Source organism: Colius striatus, chromosome 5 (assembly GCF_028858725.1).
Source record: "Colius striatus isolate bColStr4 chromosome 5, bColStr4.1.hap1, whole genome shotgun sequence".
NCBI classification, from domain to species: Eukaryota; Metazoa; Chordata; class Aves; order Coliiformes; family Coliidae; genus Colius; species Colius striatus.
Genome location: NC_084763.1, coordinates 20074082 through 20096039, shown reverse-complemented (window position 1 = coordinate 20096039; position 21958 = coordinate 20074082). Strand labels below are relative to the sequence as shown.

The 21958-nt window shown below is 38.0% G+C and overlaps 2 protein-coding genes across 2 annotated transcripts in view; one reads left to right on the top strand and one right to left on the bottom strand.

The window, feature by feature from the left end:
• Positions 1 to 9681, top strand: part of KAT2B (lysine acetyltransferase 2B) — a 43928-nt gene extending 34247 nt beyond the window's left edge. The window contains exons 13-18 of the mRNA XM_061996199.1: positions 347 to 490; positions 3226 to 3340; positions 4113 to 4149; positions 4486 to 4549; positions 4643 to 4727; positions 7694 to 9681. Of these exons, the coding sequence (XP_061852183.1) occupies positions 347 to 490; positions 3226 to 3340; positions 4113 to 4149; positions 4486 to 4549; positions 4643 to 4727; positions 7694 to 7887 (639 nt within the window). The 3' untranslated portion in view covers positions 7888 to 9681. The remainder of the gene's footprint in view (positions 1 to 346; positions 491 to 3225; positions 3341 to 4112; positions 4150 to 4485; positions 4550 to 4642; positions 4728 to 7693) is intronic.
• A 1933-nt stretch (positions 9682 to 11614) lies between these two features.
• On the bottom strand, positions 11615 to 16532 carry SGO1 (shugoshin 1). Its single transcript, XM_010209690.2, has 8 exons — positions 16397 to 16532; positions 16122 to 16318; positions 15662 to 15766; positions 14982 to 15046; positions 14677 to 14828; positions 13283 to 14107; positions 12339 to 12507; positions 11615 to 12105 (listed from the first exon to the last, which is right to left on the bottom strand). The coding sequence occupies exons 1-8, from the start codon at positions 16530 to 16532 to the stop codon at positions 11970 to 11972; spliced, it is 1785 nt and encodes a 594-aa protein (XP_010207992.1). The 3' UTR covers positions 11615 to 11969.
• Positions 16533 to 21958: the final 5426 nt, after the last annotated feature.

The following is a 21958-nucleotide window of genomic DNA, read 5'->3' as shown; positions in this document are numbered from 1 at the left end:
AGGTTGTAGCAGGGTGGGGGTCATTCTGTTCTCCCTTTTAACAAGCAATAGGAAGCAGCCTCAAGGTGCACCACGGGAGGTTCAGGCTGGATATGAGGAGGAATTTCTTTACTGAAAGGGTTGTCAGGTATTGAAACGAGCTGCCCAGGGAAGAGCTGCAGTCACTGTCCCTGGAAGTGTTTAAGAAACGGGAGGATGTTGCATTTAGGGAAATGTTCTAGTTGTTGAAAGGCCTCGGGCAAAGGCTGAACTCGATGATCATAAAGGTCTCTTCCAGCCAAAAGTATTCTATGATTCTAAAATAAAAATGACATCATGACAACTTGAGTTTTTTTTTTTTCTTCAGGGTTTCTCCAAAGATATCAAAGTACCAAAAGCAAAATATGTTGGCTACATCAAGGATTATGAGGGCGCCACATTAATGGGATGTGAATTAAATCCAAGGATCCCCTATACGGAATTTTCTGTCATCATTAAAAAACAAAAAGAGGTAAAAACTGAAATGAAACACTGAATGTTCTAATCTATTCAGATGTTACGAAACTATTCAGTCAGTTCCAGGATAGCTCTCTGTTTTGGTGCTTAAAATGTGGGAATGTATACTTTTATTAGTTAGAATACTTATTTCATTTGAGTCTCCATGCTTGAATTTTGCAATTGAAACATTAAACTCTACTAACTTTCTGATAACAGAAATGTTAAAAAGTACTGTGTTTTGAAGAGTCCTTCATAATTTTATAGATTTTATCATAGAGGATAACTAAGATGTTGTGAGATTTATTTGTCCTGAAGCCTTGTTGTGTTTTTCTTCTTTTTTCTTCCCTCTGATAACAGTAGCATTCATAGAGTGACTTTTGAATGCTGTTTGTACTGCATATCTTGTATTTTACTTGAAATAAAGAGGATTGTTTTTCCTGCCACTCTTTTAATATACAAATCAAGTGTAGGCAGTCTTAAATTCCAGGCTGTCTCTCTTTGGTGTTTATGTGGATATTCTTTGTTTAGTCCATAATATTGCATAAAATAAGGCAGTTTACTAGCCAAATAATTAAGGTGTTTCCAGTTGTGTTTAAATACCTTTCATGCTTTTTAAAGAAATACAAATTACAAGTTCTTTCAAGGTTGGTCAGATCTCATGACTTTTTATTTTGTTAAAATGCTTCTTGATTGAACTATCATTCTCCTTCCAATGTAATTATTTGGCCCATGATTGCAGAAAGAAAGACAATATCTGAGTGCTTTATACTTAGCTTACTTCACTCATTGGGAAAGTTTTCATATGTCCATAAAACAGAGATTTTTTTTTTCCCTTCCATTTCCTCTTAGTTGGGTTACTCTTCAAATTCTTGTGCACTGCTGGACCTTCCCCTCCGGGATGGGATGTTATCAGGATGCCTGTTACATATTAGGCATGCTTAACTACAGTTCTAAGGCCAAACCATCCATGTGTCACTTCTGAAAACTTAAGTTAGTTTTTAAGATTTTAGCTCTGGTATCTGTTTATTAGCATATGTTATTTTGCATTCTTCACTCTCTCATTTGGTGGGATATCCATGTTGTTCCAAAGCACTTGGAAACAGTCCATTTAGAGAGAAAGTGCCTTGGCCTTTCTTGTGTCTGTCATTATTAGAAAGAAAGATGTTATTATGCACTAATCCATGCTTTTGTATCTTCTCTGAGAATAAATATACACACCTTTGATAACACATCTCAGAATTGCCTGCTTGACACAGATCAGGCTTTTTATTCTTCCTGTTCCAAATTTAGAAATAGCCCTCACAGTCTGAAGCTTTACAAATAATGTTTGTTTGTTTGCTCAAATCAAAAGCAATAAGAACATGAGTAGAATTTTGAATATTGACAATATGGATTATATACTGATTTGGTTTGCTGGCTATATTGGCCAGTACTGGATGTCAAACTTTTCTAGTCCCGTCCTTTTAGAAGTGAAGCTTTTCTTGGGATCTAAGCTGTTATTTAAAGAACTAGAGCTAAGAACTAGATAGAGAACATGCCAATGGTCACAGACGACTATTTGTGAGGGTGCACTGCCTCATTTGTAGCTCATGTACAGTGATTCTGAAAAGTATGAAAAATATCTTTTTGCAAAAGTCTGTGACCTGCTGACTTGTGAGTAATGGGTGTTACTGATTGAACAGCTTTTTTTAATCAGGAGTAACCACAAGTTCCTAAATTATACGAAGGGTTTAAGGTAGATTTAACAGTTAATTTGAAAGTATTTTGGTGTTACTCTGGAATCTGGCCATGGTGCTATTGTATACTGTATTTCTCTTAACAATTGTAATCTCTACTGAAAGTCAGACTTTTTTCTTTTCCTGTTCATTGAGATAAGATAGTATGTGTGTAGGAGTAAAGGTCCTTAAGAATAAAAATATGTCCATCTTTATTATTTCCAAGGAAAATAGTTTCTCAAAATGTGGTGGTCTTGAATGTCTGTACATTTGTTTACTCCCAGTTATGAAGTAAGTAATTTTGAAAATGACATATTCAGAACACATAAAGCTTAGGTAAGCATCTAAGTGTGTTTCAAGAGCCTCAAAGCAAATTACTTAGAGCTGAAGTAATGAGATTGCAAAACAGGACAGAGTGTACCTCAGAATCACAGAAGCATTTCCTGGCATTTACAAGCAGAGTAGAATTTCAGTTCTAAAGACTGCCATCATTCTGCCTCTCTTCAGAGAAAATCTTCACTAGAAGTATCTCTGATATCTAAGCAACTCTTACAGTTATATGGAGACTTCAAAGTGAACAGATACTTCTAAAATTTTGGAATATGAACATATAAGTGCACTGAAATTTGTGCATTTAATATGGGCCTGGAAATTTCTGACCAGCTGTGCTGAAAAAGTTCACCAGCTCCAGCTGTTAGAATTAGAGCCAGTTTCCAAACTTGTTTCCAGGATATTTCCTTTCCTACCTCAGCTGCCACCTTTTCAGGAGCTCTGTGGCTTGTGATCAATATAGCAACCAATGACTCCTTTTGTTCCAGATTTGAGCCTATATAGGCAACTGAGAGATTCAGGAGCCTCATCTGCAGAATCATTGTTTGGCCAGGTAGCTCACCACTGGTACCAGCTTTAATGGCTTTGTAAGGACCATATGATTAGAACATGAGAGTGTTTCTGTTCATCACAGTTTTGCATTAATTCTCTGGATTACTTTTGTGCAAATGTATTTTTTGTTTTCTTTGCTGCTTTATTACAGATCATTAAAAAGCTCATAGAAAGGAAACAAGCTCAGATACGAAAAGTTTATCCTGGCCTTTCTTGCTTCAAAGATGGAGTACGGCAGATTCCTATAGAAAGCATTCCTGGAATTAGTATGTATCAACCTCTTTTAATGTAGAAAAGAAGCAGAATAGCCCAAGAGATGTCCAAGACTAGAAATACTAATGTAGTCTCATATTTGTTTTTTATTAAAATGTAATTGTTCTGATCTGCTGATTTGATTTCTGTGAAGATTGTTGTGTTTCCAGTACAATTGCTGTCTTCGAGACTTCCTCAAGGCACCCCATGCTGATCCTCTTTAATGTACATGTGTGCAATTCTATTTATATGTGATCCTTTTTTGATTTGTATTGCAGTATAGTCAGCAATTTCCCCCTGGCACCACTGTTATGCACTGCACTCTTGTACAAGGACGAGTTCTTCTGTGCTAAATATGAGCTTACAGGACAAAACAGAATTGGAACATTCAAGTATCATCATCTGTGGGATTTTTCTGAACTGTGCATTTCTGCAATTAATTCTTTGTCCCTAGGGAATCAAAATGGATAACTTTAGCATCATTTATGGAAGTTGTAAAATATTATGATTTATTGAATTTGTAAAATATGTATTGAAGTATCAAAAAAAATGTATCTTTCATTTAGGAATGTTTGAGAATCTTTTCAGTGTTCTGGATGAATAGGCATGTAGGAAATTGAATGGGGCAGTAGGCTAGATGGTTGTGTTATTTATTAGGAGTAGCTTTTATTCAAACCCACTTTGCTGCAGTGCTGAAATGGCTTATCTTTTTAGAGTTGTAATAACTCAGTTAATGTTTTGACCTACGGTACTTCCCATGTAATCTCTCATGTTTTTGGTTTACAGGAGAGACTGGCTGGAAACCAAGTGGAAAAGAAAGAGGGTAAGTGCTGCACGAAGTAAAATGATGAAGCTGTTTGGAGGTTTCTCTGAGAAAAGTCTTTAAACAATGTAATTTGATATTTCCTTCCATCCATTGGAGAACAGACAATCTTCAAGGGATGAATTGTTTAGTGGTTGGGGTTGGGTTTTTTTTGGGAGAGATGAGGAGTGAGTTTTGCTTTGGGTTTTTGGTTTCTTTTTTTTTTTTTTTTTTTTCAGTTTTACTTCTTCCATAAAATGTTTGAAACTCCAGAGCTGCTTTTAGCTAAAATGTATCTCATAGGGATGAAGAGAAAGGATTCAAGCCAATATTTTTGTATTCGTATTTTCTTTCAAGTAAGGAGCCGAAGGATCCAGATCAACTTTACAGCACGTTAAAAACCATCCTGCAGCAGGTGAAGGTGAGTGCTAGTTCTAGTTTACCTTCTATAAAGACTTTGAAATGATTTCTAATATAGAGTTTCCATATTAGATACCTTTTTTCTTTACCAAAGAGCCATCAAAGCGCTTGGCCCTTCATGGAACCTGTGAAGAGAACAGAAGCTCCTGGATATTATGAAGTTATAAGGTTTCCCATGGGTAATGCCATTAACATTTTTTAAGTACAGAGTTTAAAAATCTTTATAGCTGAAGACATAGCAGATAAATTGTAACCTGATTGTTTAGTGTTAAAAGATATATATTACTTGCAGCTCAATAACTTGCAGCTCTGAAGTGCCAGGAGTATGATGCTGTCATTTGAAATTTATGACTGCTTTGTGACCTTTGTGAAGCATCTGTAGTGTATATATGCAAAATCTTACCCTAGAGAGCCTTAGCAAGCTCTTAAACGGTGCAGTCAGCTAGAAACTTTCAGGACAGAGCTGGCTTATGTGAATTGTAAAAATATGTTCTTGTGTCTGGCAACTGGTCATTGCAGATCCTACTGGTATGTTAAAAAAAACCTTGTGGCAGACTTTCAGGAACACCTGAGCATTTGAATTGCTTTGAAAAACAGATTTCAGATTTCTAAATCATGTAGAGAAAACCTTTTCAAAACTACCAGGGTTTTCTAATGAAATCTGAACAGTTTGCTCCAATTTAAGTTTAGAAAAATGCTTCATGCAACTAATGGTGAGAGAACATTTAGCTTTTTGTTTTAGATCTGTCAAAGTTATCTGACATTGATTATTTATTCATTTTCATTTTTAAATTGTGCAGTATTGTTTATGCAGAATTACTTGCAAAGGCTAGTGCACAACTGCTAGTAACATTTTCCTTTTTATTTGACTGCTGGCTCATAATTTCCATGAATATTTGGTGGTGTTCTAAACCCACACACTTATTCTGATTTGTATTGCAGCAGATTTAAAACAGAATCCTGCTCCTCTTCCATTGTTTATGCTATACTCACCTCTGTCTTTCCGATGTTTTATGTTTCTATGTCTTTTAATGTTATTAGAGAATGAAATACAAGTGTATAGCAATTTGACTTAATGATTTTTTATATTCAATTTAGAATTTGCAAGTAGCAGATACATGTGTACTTTCTAAAACAGCAGCTGGCTTCCCATATCTCTGCCACAAATGTATTTTCAAGTAATGAAGGAAAAGTACGTTGACACCCTCCTGTGGCAGTTTTCTCTGTCTGTCTGTCTGAGCAGAGGCTGGATCTACATGGCTGTTCATAATCTGAACAGCGGTTAGAAGGAACTTACTGCTTGAATTGGCAAACTCGAAGTAGCAATTGTCTGCCCTTTCCCTGTTCAGCTGTATTACACTGGAGGTGGGGACAGCAGCTCTCATATTAGGATTAAGCTGAGGTTTTTTGGTTTAGGTTTGCTTTGTTTTTTTTTTTCAGGTAATGGAAACTAGCACAACTAAACCACATTTTGATTCATGATCAACTTCTGTTTTCTTTCTGCTTTTACTGCCAGCATGCTGATAGTGTACAAAAATCGCTCAGCCATAATTTCAATAAAAAAGAAAGAGCATTTCTTTTTCTTATGCTATCACACAGAAGAGATAACATTTGTCTTTACATTTGCATCCAGACTAAATTGTAGACTATATGAGAGATATGTCTGTAGGTGGGTTTTATTCCCTCCTAAGGCCAGTTCTCATGTATAAACAGTTTTTTTCCTCTGTTTTAAAGTGCTCTTTCAGGTAATTATTTTCAAGAGATACTGTTTGGGTTTTTTTTTTCCCTTTTCATCTGCAATACCAAAGCTATATGGGTGAGTGACAGATAAAGCCAAGCTTTCGTTGTAGTTAGAGAACATTTTAACTGACCAGCCAGGCAATACTTGCTTTAGGGTGAGCTGAGTAGCTTTCAGTTGAATACCATAATTAGACTGTGGATATCAGTTTAGATACAAGCATCTAAATTTCTGACTTTCTGAGTGAGCTTTTGCTTTTGCAAAACTTTATGCAACATTAGTGAATGACAAGTTGTATGTCATTGGAAGAGGTGTTTGAGAGCATCCATCCAACTTTTAAGCATTCTCCTCTTGTCAATTTTACAGGATTTTTCTCTATTTTACCAAAGTCGAGCTCCCTTAAAAAAACCCAAACCAACCAAGAAAACTCCAAAAAACCCAAGACCAAACCAAAGAAAAATGCACAGTTTAAAATTTTTTAGGTTCAGTTCCTCTTCATTGGAGGTCATTGGTCTCTTTCCTTGCAATACTTGTCGGCAGTAAGTCTTCTACATTTCTGCTCATCCTTTTACAATTTCACAAAGGTGCTGCTGAAGCTTGGCTCAAGCATTGCTATAAAATAGTTGTTAGAACATCTGAGGGGAGAAAAGACAAGGCATCTGGCACATCTCCCAATTCTTCTATTCCTATACTCACGCCTAGAACACTTGTAATGTAGACAAAATTTTTAAGTGCCTGATAAGAATTACTGAGACAGTGTAGAGAGCGCTGAGATGATTTACATATTTTATGGATGACTGATTTTAGTATAAAGGAAGACATTTCTTGGAGAATGATCTGTAAGTAAATGTTTTGTATGATGTGCTGAAAGCAGGAGAGATCTGTTCTCACATTGACTCTTAAGAAGTGATACATATCTATAAATTCTGAAGATGTAATTGAAACAAATTAAATCTTTTTTCAAAGCTGTAAGTACTGCTTGTAGTATAGGCAAATGTCTCTGCTGTGTTCACACAGAAGTGAGGACTTGAGGTTCACATACATGTTTTGTGATGTTTGAATTCTTCGCTTATACACTCCTAAGGCCTCCTACAGCGGACAACAGCTCTGCCTCATGAAGCAGTTAGAAGTGAGTTAAATGCAGAGAAATATGAGAACAATGATGCTTTAGTCTTTTAAAGAAGAAAAAAATATACACCAAATCATTCTTACAGAGAAATATTACTTAATTCCAGGGGCTCAGTTGTTGTGCAAGCTGAAAAAGGGACCGTGCCTTAGATGAAGGCAATTAGGAATTCCAAATCCTAGCTTTGCCAGTTCACGTTAAATGTCAAATCAGTCTGAAGGGATGTTGCATACAAAAAATATTTGAATCAAACGCTGTTAATGTATTTTTCTTCTGTACAGATCTCAAAACAATGAGTGAACGACTCAAGAATAGGTACTACGTGTCTAAGAAATTATTCATGGCAGACTTGCAGCGAGTCTTTACAAATTGCAGAGAGTACAACCCCCCTGAGAGTGAATACTACAAATGTGCCAATATACTGGAGAAATTCTTCTACACAAAAATTAAAGAAGCTGGATTAATTGACAAGTGACACTGTCTTTTTTACAACCAAATAGTGTGCCTACTTTATGGGCCGGGGAAGCCGTTATATATGAGTTGTGGGACTTTAAGGTTTCAAGAAACTTCTGTTTAATACTTAGCACTTTTAAAAACCCTTTTAGTTTTGCAAACATGTATTATACTGAAGTTACAAAAATTATTTTATTAAAATGATTTCTAATGTATTTAATTACAGAAAATTTCTTTTGTGTGCCCGTTACAGTGTTCATAAGAAGTTTGTCAGTGACAGCCTCAGAAACCCCACAAAACATGTGGGAATTGCACATGTTTGGGAATATGAAGAAAATTCCCAGACAACAAATGTTATAGCTTACCTAATGCAGTACCTATTTGATAAAGTTTTATTGTTTTTTTCCAGTAAAAAAGAAAATAGTGAGGGAAAACAAGTTGGGGAGGGGTTCTGAAACACTTATTTCTTTGTAGAATCTTTTTATAAGATATTATTTTTTAAAGGAAACACTCAGCTGGTTGAGAAGCTGTGAGTGAAGAGCAGCCAGTTCTGAAAAAGGACTGCCTGTAACCTTTGATAGATGCAAGTTTTTTCTATTCATTTTGGGTTTTGATAAATATTTTACCTGCAAATTGTAATCCAATAACCACTATTTAAAAAAACCCAACAAAGCATAAAACCTGGCTAGATATGTAATGTCAAAATGAGTTGGCTTATGCAGGACATAAGTACCCAAAATAACTTCAGAGAATCTGATTTGCACATACTGGACAAACTCAATTGGCTTAGTAGAGTTAAGGTTTTGATGCACTTCATGATCCACCCTATTTACTACTCTTCACTGAATAAGTCTTTAGATTATTCAGCAGACATAAGACTATTGTACACAAAAGAAGTCAACATATGACAGCTTCTAGCTTCTATGCTTAGCTCTGTGGTAAACTGGATTTTCTACCAAGCTTTGTTGTAAATGCTTGTTAACTGTGATTATTTAGACCCAGGAACGTACTAACATTTTACAACTCATGTTAGTATCTCTTCAAATTAAGCACTTACATATATAATATATATATTTTGCTGCTTACACTACGTTTAAGAGGTACACCTAACTTCCTAATAGAGATCAGTACAGGCCAAAAAGTTGTCACTTGACATTTTCTAATTAGAGTTTGTAATTGTAAATTATATTTGCTTTTGTGAAAAACAGATTTAACTTTCATTCTTGATGTTTTATACTTACAGATGTTACACTGGTAAAATTCAGTTGTTGTAAGACTGAAAAAACCCCAATCCTGTGCTGTGTCAAAGAATGTATTTCTGCAAAATGCCTGTGCAATGTTAAACCACAAGTTGATTCAGCAAGTAGATGTCAGGAACTGCCTGGAAGTAGTAAATGTGGTACACAAGGTATTCAAAATGTTAACACTAGACTTGCCATAGTGTTTTGTATGAGATTTTGGATCTATAACAAAGGTACAGCGAGTATGGTTTTTTTGGTAATAGCCAGTACTGGATGCTATAATCTTGTTTTGTAGATTGGGCCTACAGATGCACCTGTTAAGCTTGGTATCCTGTGAAACTTTGTTATTTTCAGAGTAGATTTTCTTATTGTCTTTCAATCAGATTGTCTCTTCTATATTGAAACATTTGTTTTCTAATTTAAGAATTAATATTTTCATAGATACAGTGCAATAAAGTTATGGTAGGATATGTGGTTTTGCAAATGCTTTAACAGCTGATGAACTTTACATTTGTAAAATTAATATATTGTACTGGTAAAGAATAGTTTTAAATTATATATGTACAAAACCTCGACTTATTTTGGTCTCCTTTTGTTGTCAATTAGTTCTCGCATTAGAAGTATACACAGTGAAGCAATTTCACAGCTAAGCACAGTGAATCTACAGGAGTGCAGTCAGTACGTCTGCAAAAAAAGCCTTGGAGTTCACTGGGAGCAGGGTGTGCTGAGCCGAGACTGCAGTAGGGAAAGCTTGTGACCATTCAGACTGGTAGTCCCAGCTCTGTTCTACCAGAGCCACAGCCTATGTTACTCCCATCTCCTCATTCATTCTTTCACTGAACTGGTAAACATTTTGATTTTTTCACCTTAAAGCATTCTTATGCTCTTTTTGTCTACTAGAGTCCTTTATTCTTAAGACAGTACATATAGGAGCAGACTATGGTCCATGTTGAGCTTGTACTTGCCTACTCCCGCCCTGGTTCATTTATTTTGCATACTTGCACTCATCCAATACCTGACAGACAATGAGAGAGCATGAAGAAATATTTATTTTTCCCTGTCCACTAAGATTTAGTCCTGTGCCACGTAAATCATACTATTGAGAGGTTAGCAAACAGGTTGAGCTGTTTTCCTGGACAGTTCTAGCAACTGACAGTAGATGAGCTAGACCCACCACCACACCTGCCTTGGGTTGCTCTGCTATTATAGAATGGTTTCACCTGGAGACCTTTATGATCACCAAGTCCAGCCTTTGTCACAGCTCTATCAGCCACTAGGCCATTTCCCTAAGTGCAACATCCAACCATCTCTTAAACACTTCCAGGGACTCCACCACCTCCCTGGGCAGCCCATTCCAGTGCCTGACAACTGTGTCAGTGAAGAAATTCCTACTCCTATCCAGCTTGAGCCTACCCTGGTGCAACTTGAGGCCATTCCTTGTGTTCTGTTGCTTGTTACTAGGGGGAACGAACTGACCTCCACCTCACTACTCTTTATCGAATAGTTGATCAGAAAAAGAACAATTACAGATTTGTTTGCCAGAAGAAGTGAGCAGCTGAAGTTAAGCATGAAGGATTTAAGTTCCTATGGTACTAAAGAGTTTCAGAATGAAGATTGTAACATGCAGAGACAGAGCTTGAGGATACAAATGGAAGGTTGAGGTTCAGTTCCTACATCCAAAAGTTGAGTTGTAAACAAACATGTAGTAGGAGCTGCAGCTTTTATTATTACTGTAGAGAGCATAAGGGAAGAAGTTAGCAGTAAAAGTCATCATCCCTGTACATTGTTATTAGAGAGAGATGTTGCACCCTATTGAAGTGGGACAGGTGAGATAGGCATTAGTTATTTTGAACTTAACTTTCCTCTTAGTATTCATGTATCCATTAAAATACTTCTTAAATATTCCTCATGCAAAGAAACAATAGTGTGACTGCTCTGCAACCTTGAAGTCATCCTGGACAGTTTATAATAGTGTTCTTCTAGCACAGGGCCTAGTGTGGTACCAACTGGTACCAGTTCATGTACCATCTTAATCTGGTAAAGGTGATTTGGCAAAGCAGGGACAAAAATCATTACAAAGTTTCATAACAGCAGTTTACTTTCCATGCCACCAAAGCAGAGCCCTCCTCGCCAACCTTCACAGATAAATTTGCTTTTGTTCCCGTCTGGTTAAGTTGATAATAACTTGCGTTCATAGCAGTACCAACCAACAACTCTAATTTGCTACTTTTGAGAGCTCCAGCTAAATAACCAAATTGCAACAGGCAAATTACAATCTTACTTCTAAACAATGCTTACACTGCAGGAGATGGAGAAGGAGGACAGTGGCATACTGCAAGTATGACTATTGCTGACATTATGTCATTTCCATATTTGCTTCAAGGGTAGCGAGAACACTAAGCAAGTCCAAGCTGTTTCTAAACAGAAAGATATTTATTATGAGCTTCGATATGGAACTACACCCATTACATAAACAAGATCTGTACCAACAGATTAAAACCCACAAAACATTTGATCTTAAAGTGTCTAAAGTTTACCTCTGCCAACCACTGAGAGGTCAAGCAGTGTATATGTCATAAAACTATATTTACCATCCTTTCCATCAGACGTTTCTGATGTACCCACAGATCCAAGATGTAGGGATGCGTCTTCTCTAAAGGGTTTGACTAGAATCACCTTAGTTGTAAAAGTAGTTGATGTCATCAGTATCGTTAAAAGCAAGTCACTGCATTAAAACAAAACCCCTTATGTCCTTAGCATTAGTAACATATTTGCATAAGATATTGCGCAACAATGATTTCCAGGATGAAAGATTTCCTTTCTTCATGGAGTGAGTGTGGTTTTGCCATCTTGATTGGAAATCTCAACGACAACCAACAAATTTCTCATTGTATTTTGACAGAACTCTTTTCTTACGATGTACAGAGTATTTTTGCTGCTTTAAAACTGGAGAACACAGAAAATGTGTATCTGTAAATGGATCTCCCCTCCTGAGCTTCCTGTTAAAAACAGCAAAAACAAGGCAAAATTTAATTTTGTTCCTCACGTCATTGAAAATAAACATTAACTTTCAGCTAGTAAGTTCGATTTCACATGAACTATTTCACATTGCTAACTTTTGACCTCTCTAAATGTTTTAAGAACTTATATCCAATATTTAAATAATCCCCTGAAATCCTCAGTTTGATGGAATATCATGAACTTGGTATCAAGGGGAAAGTAAGACACCTACTTTACAAGACTTGGCTCTTTATATGTCACAGTAAGAGTACAGCTTCGCTTGCGTTTTGGAGATTTTGCTCCTTCTTCTTGGACAATAGTTGCATTCCCAGCACTGGGAAATGCTGAAGTGGTATTGGTAACATCAGAAAGATGACGAACAGGTGGCGTGGAAGGCTGGCCTGGGAAGAAATTAGGCACACTGAAGACTATTCAGGCAAGCTAGCTTAAAAGAGAATGTCAGTGAACATACTAGTCTTGAAGTAACTCTCAGCTATGACTAGTACCATAAACTTTCCACTTAAGAGTACATAAGAGGATCAACAAATATTCAGGACTTCAATTTGGAAAAGTAAACTAACACTAAGCAGCACAAAGCAAAGTGTGATTTGTTATTCCATTTATCTTTCAACTTATACTCTTGTTCTCATATTTTTCCTCAGCTTTAATACATAAATAAAAATGTAAAATACAGTATTAGTTCATTGTTACAGAATGGTCACAGAATGGTAGGGGTTGGAAGAGACCTCTAGAGATCATCTAGTCCAACCCCCCTGCTCAAGCAGGTCCACATAGGTGAAGTCACACAGGAACATGTGCAGGCAGGTTTTGAAAAACTCCAGAGGAGACTCTACACCCTCCCTGGACAGCCTGTGCCAGGGCTCCCTCACCTCAACAGCAAAGAAGTTTCTCCTTGTGTTTAAGTGAAACTTTTTGTGTTCTAGCTTTTGTCCATTACCCCTAGTCCCTAATTGGTGAGCAATTTCTGAAATAAAATGCATCTTTAGTTCCAATTTCTGCTGAAAAAAAAAAGCAGACAGAAGAATGAATCTAATGATTTTGATAATATCATTGTTTGTACTTATTAAAACAACTAAAAGAAAAAAAGCCTAAATCCCTTCAACAGTGTTATCTCGCAATTAAAAAACCTAATTACAGAACACTTTTTACACTTACTGATAGACTTGTCGCTTGATTTATTGCTTTCAGATTCTTTTTCATTATAGAGTTTCTGCACACACTGTGCCAAGCATCTTTTAGACCTTGGCCTCACATAGACTGGTGATGCATCTTCCTTGTCCACTGAGCTTTTCCTTTTTTTCGATTTATTCTTGTAAGGCTCATAGAGGCTGTCATCCAAATCTTCTTCAGTATCACTTGACCCAGTGGTATTAGTTTCAGGTGAGTCTCTTTTGTGATCCACACCACTGTCTTTGTCATTCGCCTTATTTTGTCGAAAAGGTGTAACATGGACACACTCTTCAAGATAAAAGTCATAAGCATCACTGGAGCCACCCAAAAAATCCAGCTTTTCTTTGGAAGTCTTTCTACCCTGTGTCTTTTTCAGTGTTCTTTGTCTGGAAGTACTCTTAGGCCTTTTCAGTTTTCCTTTCTGATGCTTTGCTTTTCTTATTTGAGAGTCTTCTCTGCTTTTACACTTTGGTTTAAGATCAGATTTATTAAGATCAGATTTATTAATTAAGTCAAACTGTGCAGTTTCAGAATCTGTCTGCCTCAACACCAGCTCTGAACCTACTTTGTTTTCATTCACATGAGAAATATCTGTGTTTTCTACAGTACACTTCTCTAGACTTTCCTCAAGTCTAATGTCATCCTGTTTAGAAGGCTCTTCTGGTGAATCAGGTGCTTCTGAATGGTCCAAGACACTGATGCAAAGTTCATTGTCATTTCTCATCTTTGAATACCGGCACCTGGTGGACACGCTTTTTGGTAACACGTTACCAAACCCTATGTTATCCAGATGAAAATCAGATGTTTGTCCTTGTAATAGAAGGGAAAAAAGTCATATTAAAGCCAAATAGCAACAACCTGTTAAGGTTTTGTGCAAATTCTGAATATGTCAAAAGTTAAGACTATTCTTCACATTTTCTCCACAGATTGTATAAACCTAAATTTGGCAAATTAAGATAAGTCCCATTTAATACAGCTTCCAGACAGAAAGCAAAAGTATGCTACATTAGGCCTTTCCTCTAAACTGGTCTGTTTGGAAAGGTTATCTACAGGTTATTTATTTCTGAATATTTTCCTCCATTAACAATTGTTTATTTCATAAACGATAATGTGTGACTAAAGATGACTTCACTCTGATGAACTGTTTGGTAGATAATGAAACGAGATTGCAGGTATATAGAAGACAAAGCATTTTCAAATTTCTGCCCTATTTTGCTAGGCATCTTCATTCAAAAAGTTTATCAGTTGCCAACATTAACTTTTATAAGTGGAAAATTACTTGACAGTTAATACAAAAGCAGTAATTACATTTTTAATTTATACTCAACACTTCCCCCCCCTTCAGAATAAAGCAAAGTCTGATGCTTCAATTTAGTTACCTTTATCTGAAACTGTCTTGATTAAGGAAGTGGCATTGTCAGATTCCTCACAGATCTCTGACACAGAATGAGACAGCTCATTTCTATTACTATCAGCCTCCATTCCACTTGGAAATACATGATCATCTCCATCAGCACACTGTAGAGGCCCTCTAGAGAAAACAGAAAAGGTATTATTTAATGAATAGCAATACATTTTATGACCATGAACTACTTCATTGCACTGGGTTTCTTATCCTTTTTTCAGTAGAAAATTAAGCTTAATGTAACAGAATTTTCAGATAGAAATAAGCATTAACACTTACACTGAATGTGTTCGTTCTACGACACTGGAACTGTCTTCAAGAACTGAAAGCGACACTCTCTGCTTCTGTCAACAAAATAAGTCTTACTGTGACTAAACAGATGAAATAAGCTTGCATCATATTCCAGTTTTAGACAACAGCCAAGTTACCTACAAAAGGGCCAAAAGGGCCCTTGACTTTTTCTTTCTGGCTGGCTAACACAAAGTGCTGTGGGATCTCATATACTCAGCTCCTGTAAGTCAGCATTTTCATTCACTAGCCCAATCAGGACCAGGGAAGGAACTGTGAGAATGGTTCGGGAAACAAGACACAAGCCAGTAGAAATCAGCATTCCTCTACCACCTTGTAGCAGAGCCTCAACCCCACTAAGAACCTACTACATACCCCCACAGCATGGATCCGATGTCACACCTCCAAACTAAGGACCTCAAAAACTACTGTGAGGGTGAGGGAGCCCTGGCACAGGCTGCCCAGGGAGGGTGGGGAGCCTCCTTCTCTGGAGGTTTTAAAAACCCACCTGGACACATTCCTGTGCAACCTGATCTAGGTGGACCTACTTTAGCAGGCGGGTTGATCTCTAAAGGTCCCTTCCAACCCCTACCATTCTGTGATTCTATGCTGGAACAAGTAAGGGGAAGGAATAATAGAAATTCTGCCCCTGAAGAGGAAAAGGTACTTACTACACCTGTGGAACATAGATTCTTTGCTGGTCCAAGGAGATCAATTGAGTTCAGTAAATTCAGAGAGACTTTTGAAATTATCTCATTCAAGACTGACAGTCTATTCTAAGGGACAAAAGAAGGAAAATAACACTGTCACTGTCATACTCTAGGATCAATTAACAAATGTAATACCTTCTTATGTTCTATAACTTCTGAGATTACTAAATCCTGAAGATGCCTATGTCAGGTACCTTCAACTGTGATAAAAAGCACAATTAAAATTTATCTTATGTGATTTTAAAGAAATAACAGTGAGAAAAAAATAGTTAATAATCAAATTAGGTGACTATTAAAAGTCTCTTTCCAGATATTGAGTTCTTTTTTAATGAGGCACTTAAGCTTCTAAAGATATCCATGAACTGGTACAGATTCCGATGTGTGATTTAACTTCACTAAATGATAAGATTATTAAAAATACCTCAACACGTTCTTGCTCTCCCTTGAGCCCAAGATTTCTTTGCAAGTCAAACATCTGAACCTTCAGATCTTGATGCTTTTTCATTAAATGAAGAATGGTAGCCTGGGCATCCTTTAGTTTGACCTTTTCTTCTTGCAAAGCCTGAGCTAAAGCTCTGTTGTTCGCTTGGATGCTCCTTAATTGTGCAGAGCTGTTGGCTGCAACAGAAGGGTGGGTATTTCAACTTGGTTTTAAAAAAAAATTATACAAACTCTTAAGATATATGAGCATCTTACTTGCTCTTTTGCACTTCACAGTGGAGATCTGGCTAGTTTTACCCAACTTTCTCCATTTTTGGTTTCTTTTCTCTTTCATTCGTTCTTTTATATCATCCAGACTGTCTCTGAAGCGCCTTTTCAAGTGTTCAGCCATCTTCTACTTTTAAAAACAAAGAATTCACTAAGCTGGTGTTGCACAATGGTGTCCAACTCCAAAGGAAAAGAGAAAAACAAGAGTAAAGCTTGAGTGTTTCAAACTGCATATGCACACGGAGAAGAGACTCGGAAATACGAAAAACACACAGCTATGGCCATTTTCAAAGCGCTTTTTGCAGCACGGACACGGTTATCTGAACTGCAAACCGCACGGTGTCGGCGGCGAAGCACCGGGGCGGTTCGACGGGCACCAGGGGACGCGGGGTGTAGGTGTCCCTGGGTGTCCCAAGCAGCCCCCGCCTCCTCAGACACTGAGAGAAGCCCCTCACGGTACCTACCCACCCACCGACCAGCCCTACCTCCTCAGAAAGGCAGATCCACCGCCAGGCACCTACCACACAGGGCCGCAGATGCCGGAGCGCCTGAGGCCGTGATACGGTCCCGCACAGCGCCCACAGGCCCCAGCGGACATTAGGGCGCCTCTCCCCCGCCCCGCGCCCCGGCTTGCCTGTCGGCGGTGGCACCCGGCGGCCGCGCGCTCGGCCTGGGGGTCGGCCGGGCGTCCCCGCGCGCGGACGGACCGTTGGCTCCCGTCCCCGACGTTCAAAACCCGCCGCCGCGCCCTCCCATTGGTGAGGCTGGTGCGTGGCGTCACAGCAGAGCCGACGCACGCATCCGGGCTTCGCGCCTGGGCCCGCCCGTTGGGGTGGTGCCCGAGGCTCCACGCCCTGTGCGCTCACCTCGGTAGCACTTGTCTCAGGCGAGCGAGCTTCCCCTCTCATCCCCAAGAGGCTCCTGCAGCCCTTAGCTGTGCCACAGGCCACCCTGGGGCTAGAGACGGTAGCCCCGCGGCTCTGGCTGAAGCCGGGCTCAGGGCCGACAGACCCGGTGAGCCCAGCGGCGGCTGCTCCCTGTTCCTGTGTTCAGCTGCAGCAACTTAGCTGCCGCAGTGGAAAGACATTGAGACACTGAGCAGCTGTTTATGAAACAACGGAACTAAGAGGTTTTACTTGAAGCAGTTGCTTGTTGCGGCAACTAGACTTAAAAGATGTTTTAATTTATAGACTCCAAATCCCTGTCCTCACTATTTTATACAAGAGTTTGAGTGATGAGAGAATTGCAAGCGAAGGGTTTTGAAGTGTTTAAAAGCACCAGTGCTTATCTGTTCCACGAACACATGTAAGCCAGTGAGAGGCCTTCAAAGTCAGCCTGAGAAGCAGCTAAGGGAGGGAGCCTTTCAACAGCAGACAGTTAGATTTTGGCGATGACTTGCAGGACCAAGCAGAAAACAACTTCAAAACAGTTTCAGCAAGGCCGCAGTCCCCAAAATAACTACGTCATTTCTCTTAATAAATGTAAGCAGTGTTGTTTAACTTTTCTATGTGCCCGTGAGGTGGAGCACCCAGTGCTGCAATAAAGAAATGCCTGCTTCTGAATGCTGCACTGGTGGTGAGGACTTTATTCCCCATTTTAGTGGCAGTAGCAAGAGAAGCCTTTTCCCACTCTTCCTGGACTGCGCTTCTGGAGTCTTCATGATTCCTGCTCATGCACCTTGAAGTACTACAAAAGCTGAAGAGTTAAACGTATTGTCTAGTACTTATTTTATGAAAGGGAGTGTGCCAAAATACCATTTATAAAGATGATGGCAACTGCTACGCTGTGAGATTTATGTGTGGCCAGGCCGTGAAGTGTGGTTGAGGTCAGGCTTGAGACCTGGCTGTGAGGGAAGTCTCCTCAGGGGTGCCAGACCTGAGGCTGCTGTTCACCACCCTGGCACCTCATGAGCATTTTCTATGCTTACATCATTTTTTGAACAACTGTAACTGGTTAGCATATGCTAATTGCCGTGCATACTGAATATGGAGTGCTGAACTTTGGTTAAACACTGCTTTATAATGGGAGATGAAATGCAACTCAACTTTATGAGTAGCTGTTGATGAAATAAGAGCATCAGTTAACTGATATTTATTTACACTGTTGTAACGATGCAAATGATGCCAGCTATTCTGAGCCTGAGAAACAAAAAAAAAATACATAATCTTCTGAGGAGTGTGAAAGAATAAATGCACACATTTCCCCACAGACCTGGGAGGAGGGGGAAGAGAAAAAGAAAGAAGTACTGGATATTAAAAGTCAGATACCCAGTAGAAATACCTGTCTTCTGATGTTGTACTATTCAACTTGCATCCACTTCCTACAGGCCTCTTACTGTTTTACAGGCAATAATTGGGCATACTCCTCCACTCAACAGCAGCTAACAGCCTCATCTGGAGCCTTGCAAACAGCTCTCTCTCTTAACATTAGATGAAATTATTTAATTGAATTCAGCTTCTGGGGGCTTGGGGGGTTGTTGATTTGTTTAGTTTTGTTTTTTATTGTTAAGCACCAGTTATTCTAACCAAAAGTAATACCTTTCCCTACAAACTTTGTCTCACTTAAAACTAGCAGGTGTCTTGCCTTTGGCAAGGTAGCGATAGGAAATTTTCAACAATCCTGGTGAGGTCTTTTGGCCATTAGTCATTCAGTTGCTTGACATGAATACACTGATTGGGATTAAATGAACCGTGCTTTGATTGAAAAAGAATGCTTTTCTCATTGCTATCTAAGTGCTACACTTAATTACTTTTTTTCTCTCCTTTGTCCTGAGTATACTTATATCAAGATTAAAAATCTCTTCACCTTTTTTTCTTTCTATTGTATTTGATGTTACCCATCCATTTTGTTACACCTCTTACAAAAATGCTTCAAGATCATTCTGCAGGTAATAGTTTGGATTTTAATATTGAATTTCTATATCCTGATAATCATATTTTCACAGTTACCAAGATGTGTTCATTTCTTCATTATTGTCATCTCAAGACAGTTGTAATTCCATTAGGTTATTTGTGGGTTACACCCTCTGTATTATTTTATTTATTTATAGTGTGGGATTCCTAGTAGTGAATTTTTCTAGCATGACTGACACTTTGCTGTAAGCAATTTCACATTGTCCTCTATGGAGATTGATGGTGTGATTGATCCCAGAGGTACTCTAGATTATTAGTTTGTTTCTAGTCGGTCTACTCATGTGGTAAAACAGCTGTTACTATGACTGAAGTTGGAGTGTTAAAAGATTTACTGACTTACATTACAAGGAAAGGATTGCTTCGTATAATTAAAGCAAATGACAGGAATCAAAACGGTGATTCTCGGAGCATTCTAGATACTTCCCGTCAGAGTTCAAGTGCTGATGTCCAACACATTCTGTCTATGTAAAGGGCTCAAAGTTAGAAAATTGTTTTTCCTAACTAAGCAAGCAATCAGATATGAAATACCCTATGGCATGTTAATTAGTAGCATTTATTGCTACTAATACCAAAGTCTTCAAATAGAGGAAATTTCAACTTTTTAAGTGGATACTTATGAAAGATCTTGATAATCTATATCTTGATAATCTATATCTTGATAATATGTATCTTGATAATCTAAATCTTCCTGGAAAATGGTTTTTAAATTCCTGTTGTTTCAATAACAGGGTATATTTGTGTGGTTCTGTAGGAGAGATGATTAGACTCACTGCCTGTTTTTTCACACATATTTGATGATCAGCAGTAGGGGACCAAAAAGTGGCAATGATATGGCAATGAATGGAAAGCTTTTGGTGATACAGGCAGCTGGAAAACCTCCAGACACCCAACTTAAATACCCCACCCAACTTTTCAGCTGCCCCATGTCCAGGCCTGCATCAAACAACTATAGTGATGATGCTTGTGCCATCTGGCTTTCACCATCAGAGTAGCTCAGTTGAGTTAGGGGAGTAGAGATTACATATTTAACAACATCTATCAAAAAGCTGTAGATGTGGAAGCTACAATTTGTGCAATGCAGTGTATACTATGAGGACAAAACAAAAAGTGTGTACAATACACTATTATGTGTAATCCAAATTAATACATACTACAAAGTGATCTCTGTTAGAGGACATAATTAGAAATGGCTCTTATGCATTATGAGTATTTCTTTCCTTTAGCTGGAGGGTGAGACTGGTTAATGGCAAACAGGACTGTCATGCTTTCCATTACCTTTGGAGTTAAGGAAATCATCTGCTCCTATGGCTTGCTGGGTTGGCTTTGTTCTCATTTCTTATCACTTGCACACTCTTGCTGCCTTGCTTTATTTTTCTCCTTGACCATTAAATGGCTTATTTGTGAACTGCCTTTGAACTGTTTAGTTCTAATCACTTTTGAGTGGGACTTAACTATCATCAGCTTGGAAGTGTCATATCAGGAGTAGATGTATATTTGAAACATGGAAGCTGATTGGACTGTAAGTTGCGGATGCACCTACTGCTTGCCTGTAAACAGAGTAGCAGCAAACATGTTTTGAAGATGCTAGCACAGACTTACCAGAGCAAAATGGTCTTGTACTAACTTGACCAAATTTCTCTGAAAGTCCTGTAGAAGTAATGAGCAGAAAATATTTTCACAACCAGACAATTGTTACTTGCCCATCAGCAAGGATGAAAAGAATTGTGAACATCATCTAGTTATCATTATTTTTTTTTGTGCATGTCCATATGTGCTATTTCTTTCACATTTCAGAAAGATTTACCAAATTAGACCCTCAAGCTGCTAAAGTTCAGATCACTTCTATTTTGGAATAGGTTAGTAGTAATGCATTCTATAAGATATCCATAACCACTTTCAAATTACAAATTTGTGTTGTTCTTGAAAGTATTTTGTTTTATTTAACTAAAACCACTTATGTAAGAGGAAAACAAGCATGAGTTAATTGTGTGTGAGGCAACATGTATTTTGTTAAGCTAAAATTAATAAACTCTAAATCAGCATATCTACATTAATTGTATCATTGCCTTTTGATATATGTATATATTCTAAAATGTTTTCAATTATTAATCACTTTATTAAAAGTAAGGAGGTGAAAGATAAGTATCTTGACCTGCTCATGAGAGATTCCAGACAGGAAAATAGATGCAATGTTTATTGGTGTTTATGTTTATGGGTTAAATACAGCTGTCCCCTCCACTACAGGCAGAATTATAAGTAATGTGATATATGTTGTCCAAGATGCCAGAAAATCTGTCCTATCAGTGCCAGGGAAAATCCCTGACCACAGAAGAGTGTTTTAATCCTGTGGCATTATTGCAACTATATAAATACCAATCTGAAATCTTGAAACTACGTGGATATAATGAAAAAAAGGAGAAATCACAAGTCACTGAAGTGTGTTTTGGTGTTTCACATTTTCTGTTTGTTTCCACTGAGTATGTATTGTAATTTCATTATACTATCTATCAGTCAACTAGAACTCTGACTTTCTCCAATTTGTTACAGAGCATGCAGCCAGAAGCAATCTCCTTACCCTCAAATTTACTAACCCCAAATCTCAAACCAACCTCTGTCTTACATTACTGAAGTGAGACTT